The sequence below is a fragment of the Pecten maximus genome, chromosome 12 (assembly GCF_902652985.1).
Source record: "Pecten maximus chromosome 12, xPecMax1.1, whole genome shotgun sequence".
NCBI lineage: Eukaryota > Metazoa > Mollusca > Bivalvia > Pectinida > Pectinidae > Pecten > Pecten maximus.
The window spans coordinates 533,280-551,909 of NC_047026.1; the positions used below are offsets into that span (position 1 = coordinate 533,280).

Here is an 18,630-nt window from a genome sequence, read left to right on the forward strand (position 1 = left end):
TGTACAAGTCAACAAGGGCCCTGTTGTGTGGCTATACATGTATATTCGGCATCAATCAAATTGCAAGAAGGTTCAGTTTGACATTTTAACTTAAATCAAAAGCAACTGCAAGCAGGTAGCAAAATATAAACTGATGTGGTTGTTGTTTCCTCCTTTGAATTTAGTCCAGGGCAATGGTCAGAGATTAATTTGTTCTTGATCTTACGACACAAATGGTCATAAACTTTGACATCTTGTTTAATCCAAACCAACTTTTCTTCAATAAGTTATGACAAAATGTTCATCAGAGAAAAGATGCAAACTTGACTTTGACCTTTGACCTGTGGTTATATTTAGTTGACTCATTATTTAATTCCGCTCAAATTGCTGCATAATGTCATAAAAAAAGTTCATCACAGTGAAAGATACCAAATCTACCCTGAACATGACCATTTATCTTTGACTTCTGGATAGCTTATAATTACTTGGTTTTAAATTCCAATCCAGAATATATTCCAAAGTGGTTCCTTTTCACCCAAAGGTACTTCAGATCAAATATGAAACAAATCCTTTCAATCATGCATACAAAAGAAGGATTTAAAGAATTTTCTATATGTCTCCTATTGGGCCCTGACCCTCAGACCCTTCAGGGCCAGAACCACTGTTTACACAAATTGGATTCCCTTCACCCATGTATGCTTTGGACCAAATATGGACAAAACCTTTTCATTCCTACAGAAGAAGGATTTTACAGAATTTGCTATATATATTTCCTATTGGGATCTGCCTCTCGGACCCCTTCGGGGCTAGAACAGCTGTTTACACAAAATTAGCTTCCCATCACCCAAGGATGCTTCAGACCATGTGAAGACCAAATCTTTTCATTCCTAAAGGCTATGTTTTCCCTTTTGGACCCCATCGCTCAGACCCCTGGGTGCCCAGATCTAGACTCCAACGTTTATACAAAATTAGTTCCCTTTCACCCAAGGAGTGATACCTCAGGAAAAGTTGACAGACAGACGGGTGAGGGATGTCGCACCGTGTCATAAACACCTCAGGACTTTGGAACATGTGAGCTAAAAATCCATTCGTTCAGGAGTAGAAACAGTATAAAGGATTTTCCCTATGGACCCCATCCCTCCAGCCCCAGGGGAGCAACACCCTCCGTTCATACTACATTGGATCACATTTGCCCAATAATGCTTCATACCAAATCTACCAAAATACATTTAGTCATTTATCACTAGTAGCAATTTAAAGGACTAATCTCACTTTATTGGGCAATGGCCCTCCAGCTCCAGGGAAGCCACACCCCTGATTTATATAACTTTGTATCTCTTTTGCTCAATCATGCTCCAGACCAAATTTCATTGACTAGTAGTGACTTTAATGAAAAAGAGATAGGACAACAGCGATGACGGACATTGCAACATTGCAATAAGCTCACAGGCCCTCTGGGCCAGGTGAGCTAAAAATATTTGTCTAAAATAACAAACAGATACATTGTATAGGATTGTTGCTGTGTCCAATGAATTTGAGACACAAGCCAAATATATGTGATAATTTCATTAACTTTCCAGACGTACACTAGGAATCCAAGAATTATTTGGGACATCACAGAACACAGCTCCATATCAATTTTTATGTTAAAAGTTACAATGGGCAGAATATGTTTGAGACAACACTGCATCCTCCAGGGACACATATCCTTAGTGTTTGGATGAATCCTTGTACAGCTGTGATTTTTTCTGTTGAAATTAACTTCCTTCCGATATAACTGTTTCAGGAGACACAATGACTTGAACCACATAACTTTTGGGAATTTTGATATCTTCAATGCGTAGTTTGTCACTTAACATACGTCCTGCGAAAAACCACCTTTGTCTTGCTGGTTCTACCTCAGTCTCATCAAAGATTCGGTTTTTTAGTTTTAGCACAGTATCTGTGGTGCGGACGTACAGCTTTAGATCTTTATTGATCGTGGACAATCTGAACTTGATGGGGAGCTCCAGGCCAGGGGAGGCATTCTCAGCATCCTGTTCCACGTCTCCTTCACTTGCCTCCTCGATCAGGTTGGTCGGGGCACTCAGCACATATACCGGTAACTGGTAACGGTTCCCTAACTCATCATAGCAGTCCATTAGTGTACCTGCAAAGAAAATTTAATTTAATTTTTCCACCAAATTCAGTTGTTTTCTGTAATTTCTTTTTCCATTCATTTCACAAAATTATATTGATATGCATGGATGTTTTTTATTTCATTATGTCTTATCAAATTATGGATTCAAGGCAAAGCTAGGGTTTGGTTTGAATATGATTATTGTAGTGAAAATTGGGGAAGTTATCTCCCTTTGTTGGAACTCATTCCGCATGTGAGCTAGTATTTAATCCCGCGGGGTGTCAGAGAGCGGTCTCTTTGATCCTGAACCTAGCAATGTGCACGTGAAGCCACTAAACGTCAGTACTTGTCACTACATTGTTTGGGTTTTGGGATACGAGAGCATTCATTAGTCTTCTAGAGAAGGCTGGTGATATACCATACCAGTTTTCTCTACATTATCCATTATCAGGGATTACTTTGGGTTATCAAATGGATGGGTCATTTTCAAGAAAAAGAACTATCTGTAATATAATTCATGGGCCATTTATAGAATAGTTTAGTCCTGATGCAGTCCATATCCGAAGCCACCTATCCCTATTACAGAATACTTATTGATTAAACATTATTGATTAACATTTAATCAAAGAACTGAAAGTAATGAAGGAGGCAATAGTAAGATAATTTGATGTGGAAAACAATGACCTTTCAAAGGTGACATTTGAAACATAATGCCCATATGATCTTAAAAGTCACTTGAGTTATGAAATATTTCAGCTTATTTGACCCTTATTTGGTTCTGCCAATCAGAACCTAGGGCTCAGTCAGGCCAACATGTATATATACCATCAAATAGCCATACAAAACTGCTCATTCTAATCAAGTTAAAATTTATTCCAACAAAAATTCAACAAATGATAGTCAAACATGTAATTTCTTGATATTAACTACAGCAATATTTAGTGGTGCGACGATGATGAAAAATTAGTCCCAAGACTGATCATCAATGACAAATTTGAAAAGGCAATTAATTGAAATTTCTGATAACTGATCATCGATGATGAATTTGAAAACGCAATTAATTGGAAATTTCTATGTTTTTTAAAATCTTTGGCTTCGTGTATTTTTTTGGTTTACAGATAGACAAAAATCAGTAGTCTTGGCTATATACAAACCATGGGGAAGAGAAATGTTGGCCCCATCAACTATAGCCTGAGCTAAAGTATGGTCCCCTGTCTCCAGTGCATAGGCAGCCCCTTTAAGGGCATCCCAAATCTCTTTTCTTCCTTCAAATGCGGGAGCAGTATCCCAGAATTCATCTCTCTTACTTCGCAGCTGACCTTCAGTCAAAGGGACATCACTCTTCCATTTTGGTTTTTCTGGTTTAAGTGGTTGATTTCTTCCAAGTGCAACTGAATCAAACAAAAATATCATTGATACAAGAAGCCCAGATGGCATACATCGCTCACTTGGATATTTCAGAGTCACCAGTTATGCAAAATTTGTTTCAAATATTTTCTTATTTTTGAACTGCATTTCCTAACAATGGTTCAAATTACAGGTGAACCAAGTCCTGTCATTCTTGAAAAAGAAAAGGGATCTAAAAGGTTTTCTCTCTCTTCCCCTTTTGAACCCTTTTTCTCCCGCCCAAAGAGTGCCACATCCTTTGTTTATACAACATTAGATCTCATTTGTCTAATAATGTTAACGTTCCAGACCCAATTTCATTCAAATCCATTAAAGTGTTCAGGACTAGTAGGGATTTAAAGGAAATGTTCAAAGATGGCCAGACGGACCCAACGGACCAGGGATGCAAGGCGATTTGAATAGCCCACCATCTGATGATGGTGTGCTAAAAATAGGTGTTTTGAGGCAAGTAACTATCTGGTTTCATTTATCCATATATGTAAGGTAGCTAGGTGTAACTGATGTCATGTCTGATTTTATTTTATCTCCACTAAAACCTTAGCGACACCAAAAGGTGTCAGAGAATTCCACGTTTTCATAGCAGTGAACTCTGGCCCTCACTGGACATAGTGTTAGGGCAAGAGGAAACTCAGGCTAACAAGAGACATGGGAATTTAAACAAGCACTTACTATTTGAGATGTACCTGTATATAACCTTGACACTTGTGTTCTACACAGTCAAGGTCAACTACATATTAAAGTGTACCCGGAACGAAATGCAATATTCAAATATGTTATTCTATGCAACCACCAAAAAAGAATGTCAGTCAACTGCTAATTATATAATCAGCGTATCGGTCAGTCATGCTGATTTGGAACTCTTCAGTCTATAATGTCACAGGTTTAATAGAGCAACTGTAATGGTGGCCAGCAGTATAGACGTCAGTTTGAACTGTAGCAACATGGACATGTCTGGATATGATCTGGATATGAGTACTTATGAGATTGATGATTTGGAGAATATTGCCCACAAGAAGATGGAATCCAATCAGTTAGAGCCTTTAAGAAAATTAAATCTTAGTGAAATAGACTCGGAAAATGATTGCTTGGGTAACACAGACTGATATGTTATACCAGCCCCATATATACACGATCCAATAATCGGTCAATCACCAATAAATAGATATCGGACCCAGAGTGACAAGTAGTAAACAATGAAGTGTATGCATAAGTATGATAGTTTTTAGATCATGAAGTTACTTTTGTAGTGGCCTATATACATAGCTACATGAAACGGTGTGTTTTTTTGTGTGTATTTGAAAGAGACAATATTTTGACCTGACATAATGGCAAGTTCTGGTACATTGATACATAGAGAATACATGGTCAGTGTCTTAAAATATAAGCTGTGTTTTGGCGAGGGTAAAGAAAGACAAAAGTGGCGAGCCTTGGCGAGCCACTTTTGTGTTTCTGTCCTAAGCCAAAAATACAGCTTATATTTAAGACACTGACCATGTATTCTATTTATCCTGCAACAGTCCTAAAAATAATCATCAAAAATAAACATTTTGAAGTGAAATGGTGTCAAAAATGACACAAATATGTTTGCCTTTTAAACACAGTTTCACTTTGAAGTTGGTCAGTCGAACTGACGCACGTGCTAAGATTCCAAAATACAGCCGTTTTCCATCACTGACGTATACAGCAAAAATATATTATATGGTGGGTGTATATTCCGACAATGCGGTGGTAGTTGCGGGATAAACACATGCGCAAAGCCTGATTTACCTGTATGTACTCGCATGTGCTTGATAGGGGACAAGGTGCTCTTGATAAGGGATAAGCTTGACTGGTCACGAATAAAGGGAGCTACCAGTTGTATGGGAAAATAGCAATGTTACTTAAAAAAATTATCTTCCTAATACATGGATTTGGCTTAACAAAGCAAATTGTTCCAGGTACACTTTAAGTAACTTATAAAAAGGAATACATTTCCTCTTTAAATTCACATATGATAACTGGTTAAACGAACCTGGAATGAACTTCAAAGTATACATCCTGGAAGTCATGCATGGTCATGATCATAATCAGTTAACGTTGTACATGTAAACAAGGAAATAAAGTGAACAAGGAACTTTTATTGTTTTCACTATGAAAAGTGATCAAACAATACAACTAAAATAAACCATAATGAAATAGGAAATATTGAGAAATTCCGTCGGCACAACCACAAGGCCGTGGCAGTCGGAGTTAGAAATGATTCTGCTATTGTCATTATTTGGCCGATAGGAATGGTGATGAAACTGGAATTGATGAAATCGCATCCGGCTTTTCCAAAATGTGTCGGCTCGGCGGAACTAACGTTACCTGCAGCATCTGATGATTCGCCCGATGATGGTCCGTTGTCTCTCTGAGATCCAATGCACCCTCCCATCTCTACAGGGACGGGGGAGGGATCTCGATGAACAAATACTGGCGAACGGCACTGTCACTGTCGTCGCTGTCACAATAACGTCTATTTTCGGAATATCTCCGCACTGAAGAATTATTGATATAGTCTCTGTGGAAATATCGATTTAGTACAAAATATTTTATAAAATCAAATAAAACTTAATCAATATATCAATTATATGATAATTGGGATTCATATCAATATTTCATTCTATTGATATAATTAAATTAATTGTTTTGCCGTTCAAAGGCAATTCTAAACCGAAAGAGTGGTCAAGTAATTCCTGAAATATGACGGAAATTTAGGGAAAACACAATTTTATATGTGTCATATTTCATTTTATTAATTTCATATATTCAAATTAAAGTGTATTCTATACACCTCTATCTGATGTTTTTATTTTATTTTTTTTTTGCATTGGTTACACATCAATAAATCACAAGTCAAAATTACGCTATCCGGATTTATTTTACGCGTCCATATACAGAAACCCTATGTATTAGCAACAACCAATGACCGCAGCAAATGAATTATAAAAGATGGCTGCGCCCATGTGGAAAGGAGCACTGGATAATTACGTGAAAACTGGAACTGATTCCTTGACTCCAAATGTTGCTAAATGTAAGACATATATTTTCTCCTGATATGATTTCAGATAAAGCCTAAGTGAAAACCGCTAGATATAGATTAAGAAAGTCATCCAAAATTGACAATAACATTTGCTTGGATTGTTTGACTGTAGATTAATTGCAATTTAAATTTTAATCAATGTGTTATTAACTTGTTCAAGAGGGATGAGTCGTTTATAAGTTGGTAAAACTTGTTGACTAATCCCTATATCATTTTTGTATGTCAATAAAATATGTTTAAATCACACAGGTATTTTGTTGTTCACACAAGTTCTTTAAAAATCACACAAATTTTCAAAATTCACATAGCTTTGCTGAAAAATATGAAAGTCTGTTTTCCCTTTTGAGCAAGATTGTTTACAAGATCTAAAGAAATAAGAATAATTATAATAAGAAGAAGAAAAAACAGAACAAAAACAATAGTGATTTCCATCCAAAATGGAAATTAAGAATATGTTCAATACCAATATTATCTATTGCAGGGATCATAGATGGTACCATTACTCTGTTGGAGCTGATTGAAGGATTGGGGTAAGTAAAATATAGTGACCAGGGCATTCAGTCCACCAGTGGCTTTTAAATTTAATATCAAAGGAAACGAGAATCTTGTACTTTTCCCAACTAGTGAAAGTTATAAACTTTACCAAAATACAAAATTCAAGCCCAAAGATAACCCAAAGTTCTTAAATACAAAAGTTTTTGAAAATGTCACTTCGACCCGAAGTGAGAAAATTAATCGCCGCCAACGACTATTAGTGTGAGCATGCACAGACAAATTCACAAACAGAAACAAAAATGGCGTACACAGCTCCCTGAGTTGGCAATTAGCTAATGGGTGAAGATAGCGAACGTCAAAATGAAAATTATATAAATATACGCAACTAGTTGGAAAGATGGAAGATAATTTCATCAAATGGCAAGAACCGTAACATTTGCTTCCGTTTTCACAAAGTTATACCCTTTAAAAAAAAAAAAATTTACCTTGTCTGGAGCTTAACTTTTAAGCCACGCATGATTATGTCATCAAATTTTATACACATCAAGACCACAATGAGGTGTAGTGTGCAAGAACCTTAGCTCTTGCTTCTGTTTTCACACTGGTATTCCTCTTTGTGAAAAAAAAATTCTTACATCAAGTATTGCTACAGAGGACATCAAAACGCAGCACCAAGAACCGTAACTTTTGCTTCGGTTTTCTCACTTTGGTTTTTACAGAGTTATTCCTCTTTGTGGAAAAGTTACTTACATCAAGTTTGTCTACAGAGGATATTTTAACAACCACTGAAATGCAAAATTTTCATTTTTATATCAGTTTTTAACATTACTTGAAAAACTATTCTGCACAATTGTTTGATAAATTGTCTGAGTGCTACATTATAATCACTTTCATTGATGTCACCATATATGTTCACATCCTTTCTTCCACACTGGGAGTTCAATACAAATGCAGTTGAGTATCAATTTGTTGTTAATAAAACAGATCCCATTCCACTTATGCCAGCCTGTTCCATTCCAGCGTGGCTGTGTATTCCAGTGCTGATGCAGAGTGCAGATCTAAAGTTTTGTGAATTTTCTGTATAGATATGATATTCATTCCACCACAGTTACTCATAAATATGAATGTAAGCTTTTTCTATTCATAAATCTTTTAAATTACCGTACAACACACATCTGGCATTCGAATGACGGAATACCCCTTGAACTCTTTCCGTACTTTGTGTTCTTTCCGGATTCCGTACTGGAAGTAGTTATTAAGCTAGCCCCCAGAAGTTAAAAGAAAATGGAAGACGACATGGGCATTTTTGATGTTTTGTTTTTTTTATACAGAAACACAAAAGCTAGTGTTATATTTGGACATTGAGAAATATTTAGCTGAATTAGATCTAGATGTCGCATTGAACACTATGAAATGTCCTAGACACTGATATTTAAAATGAAAATGTAGCAAGCCACCATATTGTTTACATTAACGACCTATTACTCTAGTGGAAAAAAGTAACATGAACTCCTTAAATTAAATGTATTTTGATGAAATTGAATCTGGAGCATTATTGAGCAAATGGGATCCAATATGGAGAGTGCGGCTCCCCTGGGGCTTGAGGGATGGGGCCCAATTGGGGAAATTAAGGTAAATCCTTTAAATTCTTAGTGAAGTCCTGAACGGTTGAATTGATTTTTGATTCCTCCAACCCAAAAGGGTCAGGATCACCTATAGCCGTTGTACTTCAACCATCGCTGTGCACCATGTGTCGTGAGCGGTGTGCCATGAATCGTCCGTAAACTTATCACATTCTCAAGTTCCACCGGTGGGATTCAACTTACCTGAAATGATCCTCAAATAATCCTGACTAACATTAACACATGGTAATATTTTTCATGTCGGTTTAATTTGAAATCCAAGATGGCCAACATGACAGCCATCTTGAAAAACACATTTAAACTTCTTCTCCAGTTCCACTGGTGTCATTGAACTAAAATTGGTGAGGATGTTAAGGAAGGAGAGCCAACGAAGTGTTGTTATTTTTCTGCCTCGTAAACATTTTGACATAGCAGCCATGGCAGGCATTTTGTCACATGATTGCACAATCATGTTTTTTTCTGACCAACACCTATTGCAAACTTTTCAAGTTCCACCAGTAGGATTCAGCTCTGACTTACTTGAACTGATATAGAGATTCCTGACCAAGTGTTGTTATTCATCAGGTCTGTTTGAAATCCATTATGGTCAGCATGGCAGCTTTCTTTAAAAAAAACGCATTTTAAACTTCCTTTTCCAGTTCCACCATTGTTATTGAGTTGAAAATTGGTAAAAAATGTTAAGGAAGAGGAGCCAACAAAGTGTTGTTATTTTATCGGCATTGTAACAAGGATTGGGTAAATGGCTATCAAGGTTGTTCTAATGAATGACCTTGACTTACATCCAAGATCACAGGAGCAAATTTAAATAAGCTAAAATCTTTAAACATCTTCTGAATAATAAAAAGGCCCAGAGACCTTGTATTGGGCCTGTTGTATGCTGGGATGAAGAGGCACCAAGTTTGTTTAAATGAATGATTTTGAACTATATTCAAGGTCACAGAGGGCAAATAGGCTAAAATCTTGAAATGACTTCTGAATAACCAACATCCCCAGAGACCTGATATTGGCCATGTAGCATGCTGTGATGAAGAGTTACAATATTTGAGCAAATTAATAGCTTTGACCTAAATTTCAATGTCGTAGGGTTGGGGTCAAATAAACCATGATTTAAATTCACTTATACGCCAACAGATTTAAAAGACTCCTGAAATAACTGCAGGGTTCATACATGTATATACAACTTCATTTCAACTGCTTTCCAAACATGTACTGTATATACATGTATATGAAAGGATCAATGCAATGCAGGTGAGCGATTCGGGCCAATTGGACCCTTGTTTTAAGGTGAGATTTGGATAACTTATTCCAATATTTTGATTTGATTTTCTCACAGGAAGTACTTGACCAGTGAGGAAACATATGAGCGAAGCCGTGTAGTCAAGCTTCTGGCTGATATCCTTCATCTGCTCCCTACAGACATACTTGCTGCAAATGAGAGTAAGTACATACTGTGTAAATACATGGATTTCATATTTGGTCAAAAAAATTTCCCACATGCCAGTTAGTGAATCTGTCTAGATCTGATGTGCTTAGAAGCTAAAAATCATATCTGATTTTTATAGTTGATTTCAAAAATTTGTTCTTTACTTAAATATTTTCATCTAAATATTTCTTCACAATATTTTTCTATACAGGTATTACTTTGCATCTAATCTTAATGTTTTTTGTACAGTTTATTTTCAGTTTGCCGGGTCTGAACGACATGAACTTATGTCATGGTGCAGCATCCATCATCAATTGTCTGTCGTCCGTTAAATTTTCCTAATATTCTCTTCTTATCATATACAACCACATTTGGTCTAAAGCATCATTATTTGAATGGGAACCAATTCTCTGTAAACAGTGGGTCTTGGCCCCCAGGGGTCTGAGGGTGGGGCCAAACAGGGAAAATTGCAAATTATTCGAAATCCTTCTCCACTGTAAGAATGAAAGAATTTGGTTCATATTTGGTCTGAAGGGTGATTATAAACAATAGATGTTGCTTCCCATTGGTTATTGGAGGTGTGGGGCCCAAAAAGGAATATGAGAGATAAATCTTTTGAATCAACTTACTTATTGGCTTTGAATCTTCCTAAGCGAACGTGTTTACTGCAGTGCAAGGTACCAAGTGGCAGATCCCAAACTGGGAAAGGTATTTGTAATAAAATCTAAAATTTGGCCATAATCAATCAAATATCCTGGTGAGTGGTTCAGGCCCATGTTTAAAATTTGCAAAAATAGTGTTGAAAATGTTAGTAAGATTTCTATGTGTCTTGCTACAGTTGAGCTACTGGTGGCCTACTTGTGTGATAGACTGAAGGATCACCACTCGATACAACCTCCCACACTTCATGGATTACTGGCTCTGGTAACAACAAATTTGTCATCATAATTTAATTAAGGATTGAATAAAGTTATGTTGAGGTGTATGGCGGTATAAACCTCAAGAGGTCTTGAGACAAATTTATTCGCAGTTCATAATAAATTTGTCTCAAGACCTATTGAGGTTTATACCCCCATACACCTCAATATAACTTTATTCAATCCTTATATTTATATTTTTTGATATTTTGTACAATATTTTGTCTTTGACAAATAGGGACTTGTGCAAGTCTACCACAGAACTTACCGAAATGTACGTCATCACTCTTCGTCTACATATGGTTAATACTTTCAGGATTCCTTTCGTGAACAAACTTGATAACGAATTAAAACAAATATTAGTTTTAAAGGAATTTATTTCGTATAGATATGATCACTTTTGAAAAGGAATTAAAAAAATATAGTCCAAGCTCGACAAATGTATTCCTACGCCGGACTTGATATAGTTCATTGAAAAATGACTTGAGTTAACTGTGGTAGGTTCATTGAGTCTGAATTGAGTGGAAATATAAATATTCCTGTTTAAAGCAAGCAATTCTATAGGCTATTGTTAACGTAACCAGATGTTATTGCTTGAAATCATGAAATATTAAATATGTTACAGCTGATTACAAATATATACATTTATTTATTTATATACAGCTGATCAATCCTAACACACGCAAATATCCCCAAGCATACACTGTATACACATTCCTCTCACCCCTGTACATTGACACTATGCACCATTAGCAAATACTATATGACATAATAGATATACATATTAATGTATATATATTTTATATACACTACACTGTCCTATGAACAACACCTAAAATCAGTCTGTAGCTTTTCTTAACGTCACAGTTCATCATCCAACATTTGCCTCTTCATCCAATAGACTTGGATTATTAGATTAGAAAGAGGAAGGGAAAAATAGAGAGAAGATCAATCTGACATGGAACCTATAAAGATCATTTAATGGTTGGCGCTGTTGTAATGAACTAGTATTAGAACACCTGTTGTAATGAACTAGTTTTAGAACACCTGTTGTAATGAAGTAGTTTTAGAACACCTGTTGTAATGAACTAGTTTTAGAACACCTGTTGTAATGAACTAGTTTTAGAACACCTGTTGTAATGAATCATTAGGTCATCTTAGATCGCCTTTGTCTGCCTTCGTGCGTTGTGCATCCGTAAACAATCTATATTTTTGACTTCTCCTTCAAAACCATTGAACCAAATTCAATGAAATTTGGCAGGTCAACTTGAATTGTGAATTATATGGTTTTTAACCCCCAGGGGCCTGAGGGGCGGGGCCAAAAAGGGTCAAATTGACTAAAACTTCAAAAATCTTCTTCTCTACTCTCAGAAATGGTGGAATCAAACACTCTTCATAGATGGAAGGGTCTTAAGGTGCTTACACAAAATTTTGAATATCATGACCCTGGGGTCTCACGTTTGCCCCTGGGGAGGGGTAAACTTTACTATAGTTTATATTGGAAAATCACAATTTGGCTATCATTTGTTTGATATCTATTGAAATTCATTCTAACTTTGTTAACATTATCAGCATTAGAGAGTAGTTTGATGATATGCAAATGTTGGCCCGACTGACCTCCAGGGGCTGATAGGTGTGACCAAAAATTTCAAAAATGTTCTTCTCAAGACCCAAATATAGTAGAATCAAATACTCTTCTTTGATGGAGAGTCTTAAGGTGTTTTATCAAAATGGTAAATTCCATGACTCCACAGGTTCCATTGATTCCCCCTTGAGAGGTGCCAAGTTTTGCTATATTTTATGTAGGAAAATCACATTTTAATTGAAATGATTCAAAATTGGTTAGAATTATAAGGAGGGGCAAAACTTTTCTATTATTCATATAGGAACTGTTTAGAAATACATTTTAAGTACATATAAAATAGTCACATGTTGAAGTCTTGGGTTACCATTAAGGCCAATGGGTTTATTGTCTGTAAAATAATCTATCAGATCGATTGTCTTTTTTCTCTCAATTTTTGACCTTCATGGCATAAATGATCACAGAAAATAAAATACTTTCTATCTACAGTAAAATATTGATGATAGGTTCAGGCAACCACCTTAATTAAAAGCAATGTATGTACATGTAATTTCTAAATCATGAGATACATGTTAACAGTGACAATCAGTTAAAGTCGGATTCATATTTGACTTTATTCATATTTTTTTTCAATAATTATTTTTCAGAGTCATTCGAAACACTTGCCAGAAGGATGTCCAGTAAAAATTTGTCGATCAATTTTTAGTGAGGTTCAAACACAGACGCTGTCCCAGGGAGATCGACGAAATGTATACACAATTTTCTCTGTTCTCCTCACCACCAACCTCGCAGGTAATTAAAAGTTACCTACAATCCATATGATACTTGAATTATTATAAAAACAGCAATTTTTCTTCAGGTAAATAAAAAAAGTTGCAAGATGTATTTTTAGGTCACCTGAGCCGAAACAATTTACAGGTCACCGTCATAAACAATTTACAGGTCACTGTCATAAACAATTTACATTTTCAACTCCTTCTTCATTGCCAACGGGCCCAGATACCTAATACTAGGTCTGTAGCATACTGGGATGAAGGGATACCTTTCGAGTTCAGAAAGACATCATCGAAAAAGGAAAATGGCATATGTCATACAATAGTAGCATTTACAATACCAGGTTGGCTTTACAAATATACCAGGATACGACCTTACCATTCTACAATGGCTGGCTAGGAGTTTCTCTGCTTTGACATCACACCCTAATATGTCCAAATAACATTCAGTGACATGTCCAAATGAAATAAGCAACTGAATTTGAACCCTCTCTCATCATCTTATACGAGGCAGTAGCAATGGTTGAAGACCACACTGTTGATAAAGTGACCTCTTCGTGTCTTTCCAAATGACTGTATTTGTGTATCACAACAGTGACAAATACAAATATGCCAATTCTCACAAAATGCCCTCATTGCTTTGAGAGAAAATGAGTCTAAACAGACATGTAGGAGAACATTTCATTATTAGCTATGTTCACTGAACAGACCAGTCACATGTAAATCTGCTCCTGATGTTTTGGTCTATTACATGATTCAGAAGAAGAAAACAATTATGAAAATTATATCATAGTGTGAAGAATTAGATGAATAACACTTATATGTGGAACTTATGAAACGGAAATTTTGGAAAAAGAAGACTTTATTCAGCTGAATATTTTGTCAGAGGCTTACACTGGAATGTGAATGGTGATCAGCAGTGGAAAGGACCTTACCTGTGATTTACCTGTACATGTTTTGGCTATTATACCTGTACTTGTGTACCCAGTGACAATGACTTCTACACAAACTAGAGCTAGTAACAGACAACAGATGTACTTGTGTACCCAGTGACAATGACTTCTACACAAACTAGAGCTAATAACAGACAACAGATGTACTTGTGTACCCAGTGACAATGACTTCTACACAAACTAGAGCTAGTAACAGACAACAGATGTACTTGTGTACCCAGTGACAATGACTTCTACACAAACTAGAGCTAATAACAGACAACAGATGTACTTGTGTACCCAGTGACAATGACTTCTACACAAACTAGAGCTAGTAACAGACAACAGATGTACTTGTGTACCCAGTGACAATGACTTCTACACAAACTAGAGCTAGTAACAGACAACAGATGTACTTGTGTACCCAGTGACAATGACTTCTACACAAACTAGAGCTAGTAACAGACAACAGATGTACTTGTGTACCCAGTGACAATGACTTCTACACAAACTAGAGCTAGTAACAGACAACAGATGAGACTTAGTATGGATCCTAACACAGACATTCTCATTAAGGAAATAAGTGACCTGAAAAGAGAGGGACTTGAAAGTCAGCTGTAAACAGAACACTATCAGTGTGAAAGACATACAAGATGTTGTTGATAAAGCTTTGGAGGTGACCCTGAAAAAGACAGTCCAAACTATTAAGGAGGATGTAAAAGAAGAAATTGTATCAGAAGTTAAGAAATATGTTGACTGTCAAACCTCAGACATTGGTGACCGTCTAGCCAGTATGGAGATAGATGGTGATAAACTAAAGGACTTGCTTTGAGAGAAAATGAGTGTAAACAGACACGTAGGAGGACATTTCATTAAACATGATCAGTGATTATCTAGCATATGTTACAATGTACCAACATATTATGTAGAAATAAAGGATCCTCAACATCCATAGCAGTTGTGTTCTTTTATTGTGGTGCATACATCGTCTACATGTTTCGACCGCTATGCGGCCGTCATCAGGACAATTTTACATATAAAAATATGGTTATAAGGTAGGCTTTTGCGGTACATGTACATGACGTCATAAGTAACAATTGATTTACTGGTAATGAGCATGGATATAAAATTTATAAGTTAGATTGAAAGATGCCGTAGATTGAGTGAATTTGTATATTAGAATCATTAGAATAATTGACATTCTCATCAAGACAGAAAGTATCATCTAAGTTAGAGTTTTTAGTGTCCTCACAATAATTAAGTTCGGTTGAGTCTGCTAGATAATTGACTAAGGAATAGTGACAGTTCTTAGTGTCCTCATCGTCTGATGAAAGGTACAGATCTTCTTCAAGTGTGGTATGATCACTGGGTTCTGGTATTTGAACGGTTGTTGTAGACGTCTGTTGTGGTTTAACATACTTTGGTGGGGCTGTAATTTATTCGAAATTTGGTTAGTTAAGTTGTGTAGAGGAGCTCGTCTGGCTTCAAAAGGTGGCTTCCATGTAGGTGGTTTTACGGCTGTTTTCCTTGGAGAGAAAACCTCAATCTGTATAGACTGAGTTTCGTCCTCTTCTGGATGGATGTTCTTAACATGGCGTATTGCTATATCCTTACGGCAATAACCTTTCATGCAGATTCGGCATTGGTATCTTATGACTTGTAGACTGTGTTTGTTATTCATATGTCTTTTTAGAGCTTGGATGGTGCTGACTTTGGTGGTACATTTTAGGCATTGAATATTTTTCTGTGGTGGCGGTTTCCTCTTATTTGCGGGATTCATTTCCATAGTTGGGGTTTTCCTCTTCGTAGTTTTTAAATTGACCATACTTGTACTATAGTTGATTGTTTAAACCGTCCGGTTGTAACGTGCGTAAGGTTTTGATCCAGGCTTCCTCCGTACGGAGACGGATGTTGTTGTTGTTTACAGTTGTTGCTATGCCAGTTATCGTGACGTCACGAATTTGGTGGTCATGTGTACTGTAGTGGCGCGATACTTGTTTATATTTATTGGCGTGTTTGATGTCGTAGAAATGCCCTCGCAACATGTTAAAAGTGGCTTGTGGTTTATCAAGACACAATTTTGTTAGAAATCAGAATGTGCATGTTAATGCATTATCTTTACCATTAGTTGCTGGTACATCAGATGGCCGTCTGTATTTGGTAACTAACTTAACCATGAGACTGGGGTACTTATTATAGTTATTATATATACTATTGTCTCTGTCAATATTAACATCTGATTATATATAATTGTGTATAATAAAGGGCATTACATATTTCAAACATGGATTAATGTTCATTTTAATAGGATTTCAGGTTTTAATGGGAAAATAATGGTATTTTAAGGGTATGGTGATTAAGTCACAAGAATTAATGTTCATTTTAATAGGATTTCAGGTTTTAATGGGAAAATAATGGTATTTAAGGGTATGATGATTAAGTCACAAGAATTAATGTTCATATCAATAGGATTTCAGGTTTTAATGGGAAAATAATGGTATTTTAAGGGTATGTTGATTAAGTAGTGCCTGGTATGGATACTTGTCCCACAGCTCTCAGTTGTCTGAAAATATATTTTGTGTTTTGATTGTGTTCAGAATTTATCTGGAATAAAGTAAAATACTTGATAAACCTGTCATACAGCATATTGGATTAATGTAGACTTTGCTGTTACAGAGCTACAGAAGCTGGGAAGTGACTTTGTGCTGGGCTATATACAGACAATGGACACCGAGAAGGATCCTCGTAACTTAGTGTTAGCCTTTCACTGTGCTACGATAATCATCCATAACTTCTCACTGGGTATGTTATAGTTTTTGATCAGGTGTTGATTTTTCTCAAATCCTCCATCATTGAATTAGGTTTAATAATGAATATAAGATGTTTTAAAGGGATAGTTGCATATATTTCATGATTACACATTGCACATAAGCGTTTTCAATGGTGTTATAGTAACACATGGCATTCTGTAGGTATGTTAGGTGGATACTATTAAGAAGCCTGATGATCTATTCCCATTTCCAGGTGAGTTTTAATCAAGATATATCATGAAAAAGTTGTATTAATGTAAAAATAAAGAAATGGGCTCTGATACATCATGTAAGATAAATTGTCCTAAATTTTTTGAATTTTTGAAGTGCTGTTCACAAATTAATATAAAAGTAAGCCGTCCATGAAATGTTTTTTTGCAGCACTTGGAATTCTAAGACACTTGTTGTGTCTGAAATACTGTTCATTTGTTTGTCCTGAGTTGATTAATAGACATTGTCTCTTAAAATTCCTTCTTTTGTAAAAATTTTTGATTGGGTGAATTAAGACCAAGCAGAATAAATCATCATATTAATGAAAATAAAAATATATTTACAGTCCCAACAAAATTTCCGGTTGCGCAGAGGATCATGGCGGACGCAAAATTCAAACATGTTTTAAATTAGAAAATCATTTTCAAAAATTAATTATAAGCGTTGATGTCAATTTTTTTTTAGTTTCATCAGGGTATGAAACAAATTTTGTTTGCAAACTTCTGTAAGAATCCGCTATGCAGATTCATACAGTTTGCAAACAAAATTTGTTTCATACCCCGATGAAACTAAAAAACAATGACATCAATGCTTAAGTAAATGATATATGTAATATATGAACCAATCACAACATTAATTCCTATTGTAGACTTTAAGAGTGACATAGGTAGGATAGGAAAAAACATCTAGATGTACTTGTTCACACAACTGTTTTGCTTCAAAATCTGTTGCAGCATTTGTACTTTTATAAACTTAAAAAAATTAGCATTTAACTTTTCCGTTTACAGGTGTGTTTTTAGAGGAGATGTTTGAAGTGGTGTCCTGTTATTTTCCTGTGGACTTTACTCCAGTAAGTTGTTTATTGTCCAACTTGACCAAAACTTACCAGAAATGATCCTGAGATGATCCCGACCAAGTGTGGTTATTTCTCGGCCTGATCCGAAATCCGAGATGGCCCCCAAAGCCGCCATCTTGAAAAACACATTTTAAACTTCTTCTCAAGTTCCACCAGTGCTATAGAGCTGAAACTTGCCAGAAATGCTCCTGAGATAATCCAGACCAAGTGTTGTTATTTTTCGGGCCGATCCAAAATCCAAGATGGACGCCATCTTGAAAAACACATTTTTAACTTCTTCTCAAGGTCAACTGGTGCCATTGAACTGGAAATTGGTGAGAATGTTAAGGAAGTAGAGCCAACAAAGTGTTATTTTTTGGCCGCGGAAAAAATTTGACATAGCAGCCAGGGCGTTCATTTTATAACATATTGTGCAAACATGGT

The 18,630-nt window shown here is 36.0% G+C and overlaps 2 protein-coding genes across 3 annotated transcripts in view; one reads left to right on the forward strand and one right to left on the reverse strand.

Annotated features, from left to right (window-relative positions):
* Positions 1–1,530: 1,530 nt before the first annotated feature.
* Positions 1,531–6,008, reverse strand: LOC117339588 (ubiquitin domain-containing protein 2-like). The gene is made up of 3 exons (XM_033901273.1): positions 5,852–6,008; positions 3,253–3,489; positions 1,531–2,128 (listed from the first exon to the last, which is right to left on the reverse strand). The coding sequence occupies exons 1-3, from the start codon at positions 5,916–5,918 to the stop codon at positions 1,737–1,739; spliced, it is 696 nt and encodes a 231-aa protein (XP_033757164.1). The 5' UTR covers positions 5,919–6,008; the 3' UTR covers positions 1,531–1,736.
* A 429-nt stretch (positions 6,009–6,437) lies between these two features.
* Positions 6,438–18,630, forward strand: part of LOC117339321 (MMS19 nucleotide excision repair protein homolog) — a 50,758-nt gene continuing 38,565 nt past the window's right edge. Inside the window, exons 1-7 of one of the 2 annotated variants that reach the window (XR_004535166.1) lie at positions 6,438–6,557; positions 7,048–7,096; positions 10,038–10,141; positions 10,966–11,051; positions 13,274–13,418; positions 17,008–17,133; positions 18,140–18,201. Coding sequence is in view for 1 of the 2 variants with exons in the window: in XM_033900852.1 (XP_033756743.1) it covers positions 6,476–6,557; positions 7,048–7,096; positions 10,038–10,141; positions 10,966–11,051; positions 13,274–13,418; positions 17,008–17,133; positions 18,140–18,201 (654 nt within the window). In the remaining variant the exon portion in view is untranslated. The remainder of the gene's footprint in view (positions 6,558–7,047; positions 7,097–10,037; positions 10,142–10,965; positions 11,052–13,273; positions 13,419–17,007; positions 17,134–18,139; positions 18,202–18,630) is intronic. The other variant, XM_033900852.1, reaches the window with a different exon arrangement.

Excerpts from the sequence above, each read along its gene's own strand:
- LOC117339588 (XM_033901273.1), bottom strand. The coding sequence starts at position 5,918 with ATGGGAGGGTGCATTGGATCTCAGAGAGACAACGGACCATCATCGGGC. Across the intron at positions 3,490-5,851 it reads CGAATCATCAGATGCTGCAG|TTGCACTTGGAAGAAATCAA; the intron begins GTAACGTTAGTT and ends TGTTTGATTCAG. Across the intron at positions 2,129-3,252 it reads CAACATTTCTCTTCCCCATG|GTACACTAATGGACTGCTAT; the intron begins GTTTGTATATAG and ends TTTTCTTTGCAG.